This window comes from Peromyscus californicus, unplaced genomic scaffold (assembly GCF_007827085.1).
Source record: "Peromyscus californicus insignis strain IS unplaced genomic scaffold, ASM782708v3 Scaffold_9__1_contigs__length_137607984, whole genome shotgun sequence".
Lineage (NCBI taxonomy): Eukaryota > Metazoa > Chordata > Mammalia > Rodentia > Cricetidae > Peromyscus > Peromyscus californicus.
In genome coordinates this window covers 68,497,162-68,512,034 of record NW_026294617.1, presented here as the reverse complement: position 1 = coordinate 68,512,034, position 14,873 = coordinate 68,497,162, and the positions used below count along the sequence as shown (strand labels likewise).

The window sequence follows — 14,873 nt, the reverse complement described above, 5'->3', positions numbered from 1 at the left end:
CTGTGCACAAGATGTACATCAGGGGTGGCCTGTGGACACCAGAAGAGAGTCAGAGCCTCTGAAACGAGAGTCACAGATGGTTGTGAGCCGACATGTGGTGTTAGGAATTGAACCCAGGTCCTCTTGAAGAGGCAAACAATGAGTTACCTCTCCAGCTAACTCTTTTGTTTTTTTGAGACAAGCTCTCACTGTGTAGCCTGTGTGACCTGGAACTGGCTTTGTAGACCAGGCTGTCCTAGAACTCAAGAGATCCACCTGCCTCAGCCTTCTGAGTGATGGGATAAAGGCATGTGCCACCACTTCCCAGTACACTTATTTTATGGCTTTTCCTTTGGAAGTTAATTATATGGTTAAATGTTATAAAAAAAATATCAAGTTTCTGAATAGCAAAAACAATCGAAACAGCTATCTCTAACTACAAATCAATAATATACTATTACAGAAAGTGTTTTGAGTTGGGAGTGCTGTAATGTCTACAATCCTGGCATGTGGAAGATTGAGGCGGAAGGACTGCTCTGCATTTGAATTAATCCTAGGCTACAGAGTGAGGCCATGTTTGACTAAACAAAGAGGACGTGGGAGATGGGCCGGTGACTATCAACATGAAGACCTGAATTCAGATCTCAGCACCCAGTAAAAGTGAGATGTACACCTGTAACTGAGCACTGGAGGCAGCAGGTGGATCCTGGGCCTTTGCTGTCGGCTTCACTTTCAGCCAGAGACGACAACAATTAGGGAGTGAGCTAAAGAACACACCCATCAACTTCTGATCTTGAAAAGCGTGTGCCAAGGCAAGCATGCCCCCTCTCCCCCGCCACAGTTTTGAAATACTGTTAAATATACTGATAAAATAAGTAACCATGTTACTATCATTCAGAACCAAATAAATTTGACAAGTTCAGAAGAAAAAAACAAACAAAGCGGAAAATGTAGCTCAGAAGAGCACACGCCTAGGATGCTCAAGTTCAGGGGAACATGTACATCTGTGGAGGCCAAAGACAATCTGGTGGCATCAGTTTCTCTTTCTACCTTTGTGTGGGCTCCAGGAAGGAGCTCCACTCCCAATGCCTTCACCCACTGTGCCGTCTTACAGGATCCACAATGTACTTTTCTAACCTTGTCTCAAAAAGAATAAGCCGAAACTAGCAGAGGAAATACAATTTCCTCAGAAAATACAATAGAAAAATGTCAATAACAATATGTAAATTATTATATGTAACTTCAACAGCAAGTTTTTCTTGCTATATAACTTAACAAAGAAACCTAAGATCTCCCCGCAACCCTGTCACATACACAAAGGCTTTTTGTGTGTGTGTGTGTGGGAGGTATGTTGAGATAGGGTATGTATACGTATACGTAATCCAGGTTGGCCCATAACTTAAGATACTCCTGGGACAGAACCACACAGAACATTGAGGCTGCAGAGACCACACTTCCCTATACAGCTGCCTTTTAGTGCTTTAAAAATTGAACCCCACAGCATTACCAATAACATATGAAGTAAAAAGGGATGCCATGAAAGGGGAATACTCTCGTACAGCCAATTCTTTGAAGAGCTATACATTTTTTTTATAATCTTACACTTAAAATGGTATTTATAAACAACAGAAAACTTTGTTTTTTACAGTTTTTATAATTCATGCCAATTTGTCCTTTTTTGGTGGGGGTGGGGGGGTTCAAAACAGCGTTTCTCTGTTTAGCCCTGGCTGTCTTGAAATTCACTCTGTAGACCAGGCTGGCCTTAAACTCACAGAGATGTTCCTGCCTCTGCCTCCTGAGCACTGGGATTAGAGGTGTGCACCACCACGGCTTGGCCTGATTGGCTTTTAAATGTGGTCTTTGCCAAGTAAATCTAACATGCAGCATTTTAAAGTTTAAATATCAATGTCTCTGCAGCACTGTTTGAATTTTTAGATAAAGTCATGCTCACTGGGGAATTGAAAAAGAAAAAAGAAGAACATAGTAAACCAAGTAAAAGATTCTGTGGAAAGTCTCAACAACAGAATGGAATGGATCAAGGAGAGGACAGAATATCTGAAGGACAAGACAGGAGAACTGGAACAATTCAACAAGGACAGAGAAAAGAGTAAGTAGTAGTGAGAATTCCAAATATGTGACACTCTGAAAAGACCAACTCTGTGCATGACAGGTGGAGAAGGAGAAAAATCTGTAAAGGCATGGAAAACACTTTTAAAAGAATGAAAACAGAAATGCCAATCCAGATACAGAAGGCATTCAAGACACTACACAGACCAGAAAAGATACCTCCTTTGTCACGATGTAACTAAAGCACTAAGTACACAGAATAAAGGGAGAAACACAAAGGCACATACAGCATGCCCATCAGACTAAGAGCAGATTATTCAACTGAAACTTTAAATGCTAGGAGGCCTAGACAGATGTTCTGAAGTTCTAAAAGACAACTGCCAACCAAACTACAACTATAGTCAGCAAAACTGTCATAAACGAAGGAAAAATAAAAACTTTCCATAATTAAAAAAAAAAAAACTGGCTAAAGGAAGTTTGATAGAAAATACTTGAAGGGATCCTTTAGACTGGAAATAAAAACAAGTCCATCCATGAAACCATAGGAAAGAATAAATCATGCCAGCATAACAGTTCAGCAAGAAAGGAAGAAGAAAAAAAATCAGCACAAAATCAACAAATGATAGGCACCAACACACAGCTCTGAAGAACTCTGAAGATTGATGGTTGCAACCCCCCAATCAAAAGACACAGAAGAGTAGACTGGACCCCCAAACAAATACCATCTGTCAACCATCTCTAAGAAATGCATATTACCAAAAAAGACCGACACCATCTTGTGCGAAAGGATGGAAAAAGGTGTTCCAAGCAAGTGCACCTGGAAATGAAGCAGGTGATCTTGATGAAACAGACTTCAAACAAAAACTAGAAAGAAAAGATAGACACCTTACACTGATTAAGAGAACAAACCGTCCCAGGAAAGGCGCAAAGCTACACAGAGAAACCCTGTCTCGAAAAACCAAAAAAAAAAAAAAAAAAAAAAGAGAACAAACCATTAAAAAGGACATTAAGATTTTATGTACATATGCCCCAAACACAGGTGCATCCAATTTCATAAAACAAATTATACTGATGTAAAGTCACAGATTCATCTAGCACAATGGCAGTGGGTAACTTTAATACCCTACTCTCACCAACTGACAGATGTTTCCAACAAAAAATAAGAAGAGAAATCTCTGAATTAAATGATATCCTACGTAACAGGGACCTAACAGATACCTAACTACAGAACATCTATTCCATCCAAATACTGCAGAATACACATTCTTCTCAGAAGCCCATGGAACCTTCTCTAAAACAGATCCCACATCGTACACAAAGCACAAGAGAATGAGAGAAGCCCAAGAGCAGAGAGATTTTAATCCTGGAGATTAAACAACACACTACTGAATAAGGATTAGGTCCTTGAAGAAATCAAGAAAATCTTACTAAAAATTTCTAGAATCAAATGAAAACACAATACACCAACGTCTATAGGATACAAGGAAAACAGTACTAAAGGGAAAGTTTATAGCTTTAAATGCTCACATTAAAAAACAGGAAAGGCACAAAGCTACACAGAGAAACCCTGCTTTAAAAACCAAAACAAAAACAAAACAAAAACAAAAAAACCAAACACCACAGAGTAATCGGAAACAATTTAATGATATACCTTAGGGCCTAGGAAAAAAGAAAAACAAGTGAAACCCCAAAAACAGTAGATAATTAAGATTAGGGAAGAAATTAATGGAATGGTATCAAACAAGTAAAAGCAATATATGAGCCAAAAATGAAACACAAAAACTGGTTCCTTAAAAAGATAGAAACAAAAAATTAGTTCTTTAAAAAGACAGAAAAATTGGTTATTTAACAAGATAGAAAAACCCTTAACCAAAATAACCAAAAGAGAGAAGGTCAAAATAAAATCAGACCTGAAAAAGGAACTATTACAATGGATACTAATAAAATTCAGAAAATCATTAGGTCTTACCTTAAAAACATATATTCTACTAAATTAGGAAATCTAAAAGAAATTAATTTCTAAATGCAATATGATCTAGCAATTTAAATGAAGATGAGATTTTAAAATGTAAACATAACTGCAACAGTGAGATAAAAACAGGAATTAAAACTCTGGTGCTTGCCTTTAATCTTACCACTCATGAGGCAAAGACAGGAGATCTCTGAGTTCGATGCCAGCCTGGTCTACAGAGTGAGTTCCAGGACAGCGAGGGCTACACAGAGAAACCCTGTTTTGAAGAAACAAAAACCAAAACACAAAACCCCCAAATTCTTTCAGCTAAAGAAGACAAATGCATTTGATGGTGAATTTTACCAGATCTTCAAAGATATACGAGCAATGCTCCTCCAACTATTCCATCAAACAACAAAGGAAGTGGCTGAAAAGACTGGCTTAGCGGTTAAGGGCTTCTACTGGGCACTACTAAAAAGGACTGGAGTTTAGCGCTCACCACCCACATTAGGTGGTGTCCTCTTCTGGCCTCCAGGGGAGCCCACACACACGTGGGAAACAACCACACACATATACCCTGATGTAGCCCACCAGTTTGCTAGTGGCTGTACCCAGCAGGACTGCATGCCAGCAGGACTGCATGGGAGGTTGATTGGACCACGGGCCTGGGTACCAGGTGTTTGTGAGGGTCTAACTAACAAGGGGGAGGTCTTTTGCTCCACCCCTTGGCACTGCCTTGGCACTGTTATAAACAGACCTTTGGAATAAAGTTCTGGGCCCGTTTGGATAAGGATCCAGGCCCACCTGAGTCTATCCTGTGTTTTCTGTTTCTCTCCTCTCTCTCTCTTTTTTTTAAATCTGTGTATATGTGTGTAAGTGTGTACAGGTGCTTGTGTAGGCCAACAGTGTCAGATCCCCTTGCAGCTGAGTTACAGACAGTTGTGAGCTGCCTGATGTGGTTGCTGGGAATTGAACTCAGGTCCTCTGGAAGAGCAGTACATGCTCTTAACCACTGAGCCATCTCTCCAGCCCTCCTCTCTATTTCTAACTTAAGTCTCTTATCCCTCATTCCTCAAGAGTTCCTGGGGTAAATAAGTGTGGGGACTGGTCCCCCACAATACCCATAAAAACAAATAAATCTTTAAAAAGAAAAAAAAAGTCATTTCCCAAGATCAAGTTGTGTTTACTCCAGAGACAAGGGAGGAGTCAGTATTTAAGTAGTAAATGTTATAAATTACACAAATTGATTCAAGGGTAGAAATCACATGGCCATCTCAATAGATGCAGAAAAAAAACTTGACAAACGTAACATCTCTTTATGGTAAAAGTCCTGAAGAGCTAGGCACAGTTTCATATGCCTTTAATCCCAGCACTCAGGAATCAGAAGTATGTGGATCTCTGAGAATCCAACATCAGCCTATACAGAGTATTCCAGGATAGCCAAAACTACACAGTGAGACTCAAAAAAAAAAAAAAAAAAAAAAAAGTGCCAGGTAGTGAAGGTGGGGGGGAATCTCTGAGTTCCAGGATAGCAAAGGCTACACAGAGAAACCCTGTCTCAAAAACACAATCAATCAATCAATCAATAAATGTCAAACTATAGCCAACATTATATAAAAGGGGGGGGCTTCAAAAGCATTAGGATAACCTAATTTTAGGAAGTTCGCTTTCTCCACTACTAGAGAAGTCTTAGAGCGGTAAGACAGACAAGCAGACAAAAGGACATGAAGAAGAAGGGAAGAAGTCAAAGTCTAAGGACTCTATCTGAGTCCTTAGAGCCCTTAGTCAGAAAACTTGGAGAACTGATCAACACTTTAAGCAAAAATGGCAGGATACTAAATCAAATACAAAAAAAATCAACAGCCTTCCTTCCTACATACCAATCACAAACCCAGGAAAACACGGGGTAGAGGCCAGAGAGAAATGCCTCAACAGTTAAGAACATGTGCGGCCTCCTGCAGAAGATCCAAGTTCAGTTCCCAGGACTCACGTGGGGTGCACACAACCACCTTGAACTCCAGCTGCAGGGAGAGCCAACACCTCTGGCCTGCATGGACATCTACACTCAGGCATATACACTTAAAGCAGGAGGAGGAGGAAAAGCAGATAGAGCATGTGGTAGTGGAAGGTAGATGGATGTGATAATATATTCTATATTATATATGAAATTGCTAAAGCCTAAGTAAAAAGAAATTTTCAAAAAAGGAAGTTTTTCTGTGGTGATATTTTATGTATGCTCTAACAAATAAAGTTTGTCTGGCCAGGCAGTGGTGGCGCACGCCTTTAATCCCAGCACTCGGAAGGCAGAGGCAGGCGGATCTCTGTGAGTTCGAGGCCAGCCTGGGCTACAGAGTGAGTTCCAGGACAGGCTCCAAAACTACACAGAGAAACTCTGTCTCAAAAAACCAAAAAGAGCCGGGCGGTGGTGGCGCACGCCTTTAATCCCAGCACTCGGGAGGCAGAGGCAGGCGGATCTCTGTGAGTTCGAGGCCAGCCTGGTCTCCAAAGCGAGTTCCAGGAAAGGCGCAAAGCTACACAGAGAAACCCTGTCTCGAAAAACCAAAAAAAAAAAAAAAACAAAACAAAAAACCAAAAAGAAAAAAAAAGAAACAAAAAACCAACAAACAAAAAAATAAATAAAGCCTGTCTGACCATCAGAGGGCAGAGCCAGCCACAGTTAGTCATAGAGACCAGGCAGTGGTGGCACACATCTTTAACTCCAGTACTTGGGATCACACACCTTTAATCCCAGCACTAGGAGGTTGGGACAGGAAGTGATATGGCTGGGTGGAGAAAGGAATATAAGGTGGGAGGAGACAGGATCGTGCCCCATGTCAGTCTAAGGATTCAATAGAGGTAAGAACTCTTTCTAGTGGCTGGCTGCTCTGCTTCTCTGATCTTTCAGCTTTCACCTTGATATCCGACTCTGGGCTTTTATTATTAAGACCAATTAGAATTCGTACTACATCTTTCAAATGACGCATCAAAATTGAGACAACACAAGTAAAGATTTATGCTGGACATCGTGATACATGATTACAATGCCTATACCCAGCACCAAAAAGGCTAAGGCAGGAGGATCATGAGTTTGAGACAAGCCTGTTATATAGAGCAAGTCTGAAGTGAGCCTAGGCTTATATAGTGAGATTAGTTATGAGTAAAAAAATTAAATTTTTTTTAATCCAATGCTAGGGATTACATATAGGCCTCATATTATGCTACACAAGTACTTTACCAACTGAATTACATCCAAGCTCCCAAAATGATTTATGAATTGAAAACCACACACTTCTGCATGGCAAATTGACAAAGTAATATTTAAAGAAAACTAACTAACTGAAGGTTGGCAAGATGGCTCCCGGGGTAAGGGTGCTTGCCAGCAAGACTGAGAACTGGAGTTTGATTCCCAGAACCCACAGCCACAGCTTACACTCTGACATTCACATGCATACTGCAGCATGCACGTGCATGCAGACATGCACACACACAATAAATATAAATTAAAAACTGAAAAAATTTAAATTCACATCTCAAGAAGCCATGTCTGTCCTCCTATTTAGGAAAAAACCTCCAGAATTAGCTAAGTTAAAAAGCACTTGGTAGGCAGAGGCATGCTGGTCTACCTAGTGAGCTCCAGGCCAGCCGGGGCTACATAGAGAAAAACAATACACAGAACAAAGTTAACGCTATGGTATTTATATTTTTTAAATGGAGAATAATATGTATGTAGGAGACATGTATGTGCTTGTATATACATGCTTCTGGAAGATATAAAAACAATGCATCATTTGCTTTTCTGGAAGTTTCTCTGCATCAATTTTGGTTTGGCTTACAAATATATATATAAATTTATATATATATATATATTGTGTGTGTGTGTGTGTGTGTGTGTGTAGCACATTCATGAAGGTGCCCATGGAAGCCAGAAGGAGGTGTGTGATACTCTGGATCTGGAGTTACAGATGGTTTGGAGTTGCCATATGGGTGCTGGGATGGTCCTCTAGAAGGGCTGAGCCATCTCTCCATCCCTAAACACAGCAGGATCCTAATCCTAGCAAAGGTAACCCTAAAGACATATTAGATACAAAATTTTCTTCACTTTGCTTTAGAAACTATGTTTCCACCCATCAGGTAACATCATTACATTACCATAGTATTATCAAGTCAACTTGCTACATGGGGATTTTCAAATGGATAGGTTAAAAGGATGAGAGTACATGCAGGAGTGAGGGAATAGTATTTGTTGCAAGAATGTGTACTCCCCTCCTGCTAATAAGGTCTCAATGCAAACCAAAGTCGTCGTGTCCCCCCCCCCTCCCCCCCGGGAAACCAATTAGTTTACTGAGCTTACTTACAGGGCATGAGTGACTCCAAAGCAGCAACATCGGGAAGTCTGTCCCTAGCATGGATGATGTACAGATGGAGCACTCTTCTCTAGCCTACATACTCCAACCTCTCCCTGATACTAAGGCCATGTACAATCAAGGCAGAATTGCTTACAAGCCCAACTCCTCCTCTGAGGAAATGTCAACAGTCCACATGCCCAGTTGTGACCAGAAGACTGGGGAACTCAACCTAGTGGTAAAGGGCACATGAAGCTCTGGGTTCAAGCCCCCCCCCCCCCAGTACTAATAAATAAATTATTTATTAATGGCCATGCTTTTAATCCCAGCACCCTGGAGGCAGAGACAGACAGATCTCTGTGAGTTTGAGGTCAGCAAGGCCTATACAGTGAGTTCCAGATCAGCCAGAGTAACAGAGTAAGACGTCCAGCTCTAAACAAAACAAAACACAACTCAACCAAAACAAAAGAAAAAATTCTGGACAAACCAGGTGGCCTACTCCAGTAAACCCAACCCAAGGTGGAGGGTCAAGAATTCAAGGTAAAATCTGGCTACATAGCAAATTAGAGGCTAGCCCAAGCAAGGTACAAGGGACCCTGTCTTTTTTTTTTTGGTTTTCCGAGACAGGGTTTCACTGTGTAGCTTTGGTGTCTGTCCTGGATCTCGCTCTGTAGACCAGGCTGGCCTCAAACTCACAGAGATCCGCCTGGCTCTGCCTCCCGAGTGCTGGGATTAAAGGCGTGCGCCACCACCGCCCGGTGGGACCCTATCTAGCGCACACTCACACTTCTGGATGCCATAACAATCCTGCAAACAAAGAACCTGTAGCATAGATTCTGGAAACATGTAAAAACGCAAACTTATGGATAATAAGGGCTCTCAGGGAATAAAGGTGTTTTGCCAAGCAAGCTTAATGATCTGAGCTCGATTTCTAGGACCCATGGTGGAATGAGAGAACCAACTCACAAAGTTGTTCTTGAATCTGAATATACACTGCAGGATACAACTCCTCTCCTAACTAAAAAAGAATTATTATTAATGGTAATAAGATAGGTGTGGTGTCACACCCCATACTCTTTGCACTTGTGAGGCTTGGGGAGGAGAAATATGAATTCTAGGTCAGCCTGAGACATACAGAAGACTCTATCACAAAAGAGAATCAGGAGCTAGGGAGATGGCTCACAGAGTAAGAGTGCTCTGCAGACATGGAGATTGAGTTCCAGGTCAGTTCCCAGCAACTCCACACACAGCTGGGCATGGCCACGCACATCTAACATTAGCACCATCGTGGACGGAGACAGGAAGATTGCAGGGGCTTGGGAGATGCCAGCTTGGCTCCAGAGTCAACGAGCAACCCTGTTGCAAAGGAATGACGTCAAGAGTAACAGGACACTTGATGCCTTCCTTTGGTCTCTGCACACCAACGTACCTGCACACATGCATGTGCACATACCACAGATACTCACAGACTTTTAAATAATCCTTTAAAACCACAGGCCGGGCAGTGGTGGCACACGCCTTTCATCCCAGCACTCGGGCGGCAGAGGCAGGAGGATCTCTGTGAGTTCGAGGCCAGCCTGGTCTACAGAGCAAGATCCAGGAAAGGCACCAAAACTACACAGAGAAACCCTGTCTCAAAAAAAAAAAAAAAAAAAAAAAAAAAAAAAAAAAAAAAAACAACCAATAATAAATAAATAAAGAATTAATGATAAGGTAAGGAGAGTGGCATGTCTGCACTCCCAGTACCCGGTTGGCTGAGCTAAGAAGAGTACAAGTTTGAGGACAGCCTGAGCAATGCAGCGAAGACTCTTTTAAAAAAGGTGGGGGTGGGGGAGAAGAGGGGCTAGAGAGATGGCTCAGCTGCTGGTTCAGAAGAACCAGGCTGGATTCTTAGCACCCACGGTCACAACCTTATGTAACCCCAGTCCAAGGGGGTTCTGATGCCCTCTACTGGCTTCTGTGAGCACTGCACGCATTGTGCACAGATACACATGCAAGCAAAACATCATACACATAAAATAATATGGACCACAGAGAAAAACAAAGAACAAAAGTCAAGTCATTTCATACAGTGAAGATTACTATTAAATATCAGAACAAGTGTAAAAACAATTCTGTCTAGTGCCAGCCTTATTACTAATGCACATTCTTCATCCTGTAGAGGACATACATTGTATATATATAGACTGATACAAAATAACATAACTAAAACTTCTGGTCAAAAGGCTGTCACAGCCAGGCGGTGGTGGCGTACGCCTTTAATCCCAGCACTCGGGAGGCAGAGCCAGGCGGATCTCTGTGAGTTCGAGGCCAGCCTGGGCTACCAAGTGAGTTCCAGGACAGCCAGGGCTACACAGAGAAACCCTGTCTCGAAAAACCAAACCCTCCCCCCCCAAAAAAAACCAAAAACCAAAAAACAAAAGGCTGTCACACAAATTGCTACTGTTACTAGACAGAGTTAAGTTAAGGCAAATTAGTCATGCGGCTGGAAAGATGGCTCAGTGGTTAAAAGCCCAGACTGTTCTTCCATTGGACCAGAGTTCAGTTCCCAGTTATCCACATGGAGGCTCACAACTGTCTGTAACTTCAACTCTAGGGAATCCTATACCTTATTCTGGTCTTTGTGGGAACCAGGTGTGAGCACATTGAGAAGAGACATACAAGCAAGCAAAACACTCATGTACCTCAAATTATTTATTTATTTATTTAGAGACAATGTCTCACTATGTAGCTCTGGCTGGCATGGAACTCCCCATGTAGACCAAGCTGGCCTCAAACTCAGAGATCCACCTGCTGCTGCCTCCCATACTCGAGTCCAAGGCATGTACCACCATGCCTATGTTAAATCATTTTTTTTTTAAAGAAAAATTAGTCACTGTATTTGAGTGGTGGCAGGAAGAAAGCAACTTGGTTTTCTGTTTGTTTGTTGCTTTGAGTCAGGATATCCTGCAGCGGTTTCCAGAGAAGCCAGATTACTGATCTGCAGTGTGCCTTATGAGAAACAGCAACATAAATGTCTTATGAGACAATTCACTTGGCAAAAGCTCTCATTACATTGGTGAATCACATCCTTCCAACCATGTTAAAAGAGAGGTGCTATGAGAATTTCTTATCTGAGCCTCAATTTATTTCCTTAATATGTTCTTCCCTTCATTATTGAAAATAGACAAGATTCAAATCTGTATTTCCTAAATATAATTGCCAACTTTATATATAGTTTTTCCCAATGTTATATTAGGAGCAACAATCTGACTTGTTTAACACACATTAGCTCCATTTTACATGTCATAATTTTACAAATAAAATATAGGTACAGACAAATGTATCTGTAAGAGGACTCAGTTGCTAAGGACACTTGTCATAAAAGCCTGTCTTAAGTTGACACCCCAGAAATCATGTGATGGTGGAAAGAACGGACACTAAAGTTGTCCTCTGACCTCTACAAGCACGAAGTGACATTCCCTACACATCCACACAAATAAAAATGTAAATGTAGACATCATTATACTGTTATACTTTTAGCATCCTTTATAGCCTATCAGAAAGAACTGAAGACTAGTGTAAATAAGATTACTAGAGAAATCCAAGTACTGACACTGGCCGTGGGCTGGGGAAGCTCACTCACCCACTTGGAAGGGCAGCGGTCGCTCTTCTCATCTGTCATCTTCCCACTTTTAAGTGCTCTCCTGGAGTGCTTGACGGTTGTTTTTATGGCAGGTCGACACACATAGTTCTCCAAGTTCTTTGGAGGCTTTTTAGTTCTCTTAGCCTGAAGACCAATTTTCAACTTTACGTTCCCCTCTGAGAAGTTTGTTTCTTTCACTGAGAACTGCTGCTGAGCGTCAGGTAAGCCAGCATCTTTTCCTGCGTCCCCGCTTCTTTCTCGAGTCCGCTTGCGCGGATCCTCCTCTTCTTTCTTCGTGTTACTCTCTACTTCGACTTCTCTCTTGCTGGCCAGGGTGCCAGGACTGATGGTAGAAGGACTCTTTCTTGAAAATCCTTCAGAATCAGAACCCAATCCTAACATAGCAGTATTCCTAGAGTCCATCACAAGTGTTTTATTGCCAAGGAATCTTACAAAACTTTTACAGAACACTGTTCCACAAAAAAATACGGATTTCCAAAACTTGCGACCAGCATCTCTTTCCCTGCAGGACAGATCATAACAAAAATTTATCAGAAATAAACAAAGAATTAATGTAAGAAAGGAGCAATAAGAATGGCAGGGAAAGCAGAAAAAAAAAATCAGATCAAAATGTAGCTTACAATATATACAAATCATTGAATTGTGAATTCACTTAAAAACTTCAGATTTCTTTTCATTGTTCAGTAGATATGAACAAGTTACAATATTGTAGTACAAATCAAAATTTAAGAATCACCGTTACAGCAGAGCATGGCGGCACACTCCTAGATCACAGCGCTTCAGGGGTAAAGACAAGAGGATCTCAGGTTTGAGGCCAGCCACAGGCAGATCTCTCTCCTTTCTCTCTCTCCTCTGTATGTATGTATGTATGTATGTATGTATGTATGTATGTATGTATCTCTGTGTGTGTGTGTGTGTGTGTGTGTGTGTGTGTGTGTGTATCTCGTTTTTTTGACAAAGGATCTCATGTAACCCAGGCTGGCCTTGACCTTGTTAGCTAAAGATGATCTTAATCTGATCCTGTTGCCTCCAGTTCCAAAGTGCTAGGATCACTGGTGTACACCACAACTGGCTTGAGATTGTAGTTCTTAAAAACAAAAACTATAGGGCACGATGGTGGAAGTCTTTTATCCCAACACTCAGGAGGCAGAGGCAGATCTCTGAATTTAAAACTAGCCTGGTCTACAGAGCAAGTTCCAGGACAGCCAGGACTATACAGAGAGACCTTGTCTAGAAAAACAAAACATTAAAAAAACAAAACAAAACAAAAAAACCAAAAATCACTATAAACCAGCAAAGAAGCTTCTGCAACTGATGTCCAACTACAAATATAACATAGAAATAACTCCTCTCTCTACCTCCCATTCTCTCTCCCTATAAGCCAGGGTCTGCCTATAAAGCTCAAAGTCCTCCTTCCTCAGCCTCCAAAACATGAGGATTAAAAATGAGCACCACTATACCTGGCACAAGAATTTAATTTTAAAGGAATATATTTTCTACATTTTAAAATAAAATCCGTTTTATTAAAAATAAAGAATTATTTTGCTGACTTTAAGTGGGTTTCAGTGTTCAAACATTTTATTTTAAAAACTGTCAGGATCAGAATTGGAAAGATAGACAGCTGAGTAGTTAAGGGCACTGGTTATGCTTCCAGAGGATGAGGGTTCAATTCCCAGCACCTACATGGTGGTTACAGGTTAAGATTCTCAGGCAGAATAATCTCTGTTGCTACCACACACTAACTCTGAACTTATTCACTAATCCAACAAAAAATATTCCTGGGCATCTACTAAATGACGGGTATTACACTGTGCCCTAAAAGGAAAATAAAAACAGACCCACTTTCTAAATTTGAGGCCTATAATGAAGTGAAAACATGAACATTAAACAAATAATTATAGGAATTACTGAAAAATTTATTTTCATTGTTTTCCTAATAGCAAATAGTTGATACATTTCAATTTCCCAAATAAATGTTTTCAAACCAACATGCCAACTTAAAAAAAAAAAAAAAAAAGGTAAGTAGTTCACCTAATCTAAGAATCTGCACATGGAATCTCTTTTGTTTTTTAACTATTTATTTATTTATGCAGATGAGTGTTCTATCTGCATGTATGCCTGCATGACAGCAGAGGACATCAGATCCCATTACAGATGGGTGTGAGTCACCATGTGGGTACTGGGAATTGAACTCAGGTCCTCTGAAAGCAGCAGCCAGTGCTCTTAACTGCTGAGTCATCTCTCCAGGCCCCAGAACCTTCCTTTTTATTACATAAAGGTCCTCAGGAAATCAACCAGGTTCTATCATATAATCAGAAGGCTGATTAGTAAATAAAAAGCAAAACAAATAACTCAGTATTCTCTTCACAAATTGTTTATTTATTATGAGGCTGAGGAGTCAGAGCACTTGCAGCTCTTGCAGAAGTCCTGAGCTTCGTTCCCAGTACCCAGATGACTCACTACCATCTATAACTCTAGTCCAGGCTATCCTACTCCCTCTCTACCTACGTAGGCATCAGGCATGCACATGCTGTATGTACATACATTCGGGCAAAATACTCATACACATACAATTAAAAGCTTTAAAAATTTTCTTATTGCTAGTGTTTGAGTGTGTAAGTTTACAAGTACAGGTGTACTGGCACCATGGCACATGTGTGGAGGCCAGAGGCCAGATTTCAAGAGTTGGTTCTCTCCTTCCACCACAGGTTCTGGGGGCTGAACTCAGGTGGTGAGGCCTGAGTGGCAAGGACTATTAACCACTGAGCCTATACAGCAGGCCTCTAATTCACTAGACTTTTTCTTATGTTTATTTTCTATGGATAGGTGTTTTGCCTGAATGTATGTCTGTGCACTATGTGTGAGCCTTGTGGCCACAGAAGCCAGA

At 41.0% G+C, this 14,873-nt stretch overlaps 1 protein-coding gene across 5 annotated transcripts in view; it reads right to left on the bottom strand.

Annotated features, from left to right (window-relative positions):
* The window catches only part of Ash1l (ASH1 like histone lysine methyltransferase), a 161,635-nt gene that overhangs the window by 123,068 nt on the left and 23,694 nt on the right, over nt 1-14,873 (bottom strand). For 4 of the 5 annotated variants that reach the window (XM_052731543.1, XM_052731542.1, XM_052731544.1 and 1 more), the window contains exon 2: nt 11,966-12,488. The exons of the other annotated variant lie outside the window; for it this stretch is intronic. In XM_052731543.1, coding sequence (XP_052587503.1) covers nt 11,966-12,388 — 423 coding nt within the window. In that variant the 5' untranslated portion in view covers nt 12,389-12,488. The remainder of the gene's footprint in view (nt 1-11,965; nt 12,489-14,873) is intronic. 5 annotated transcript variants of the gene reach the window in all.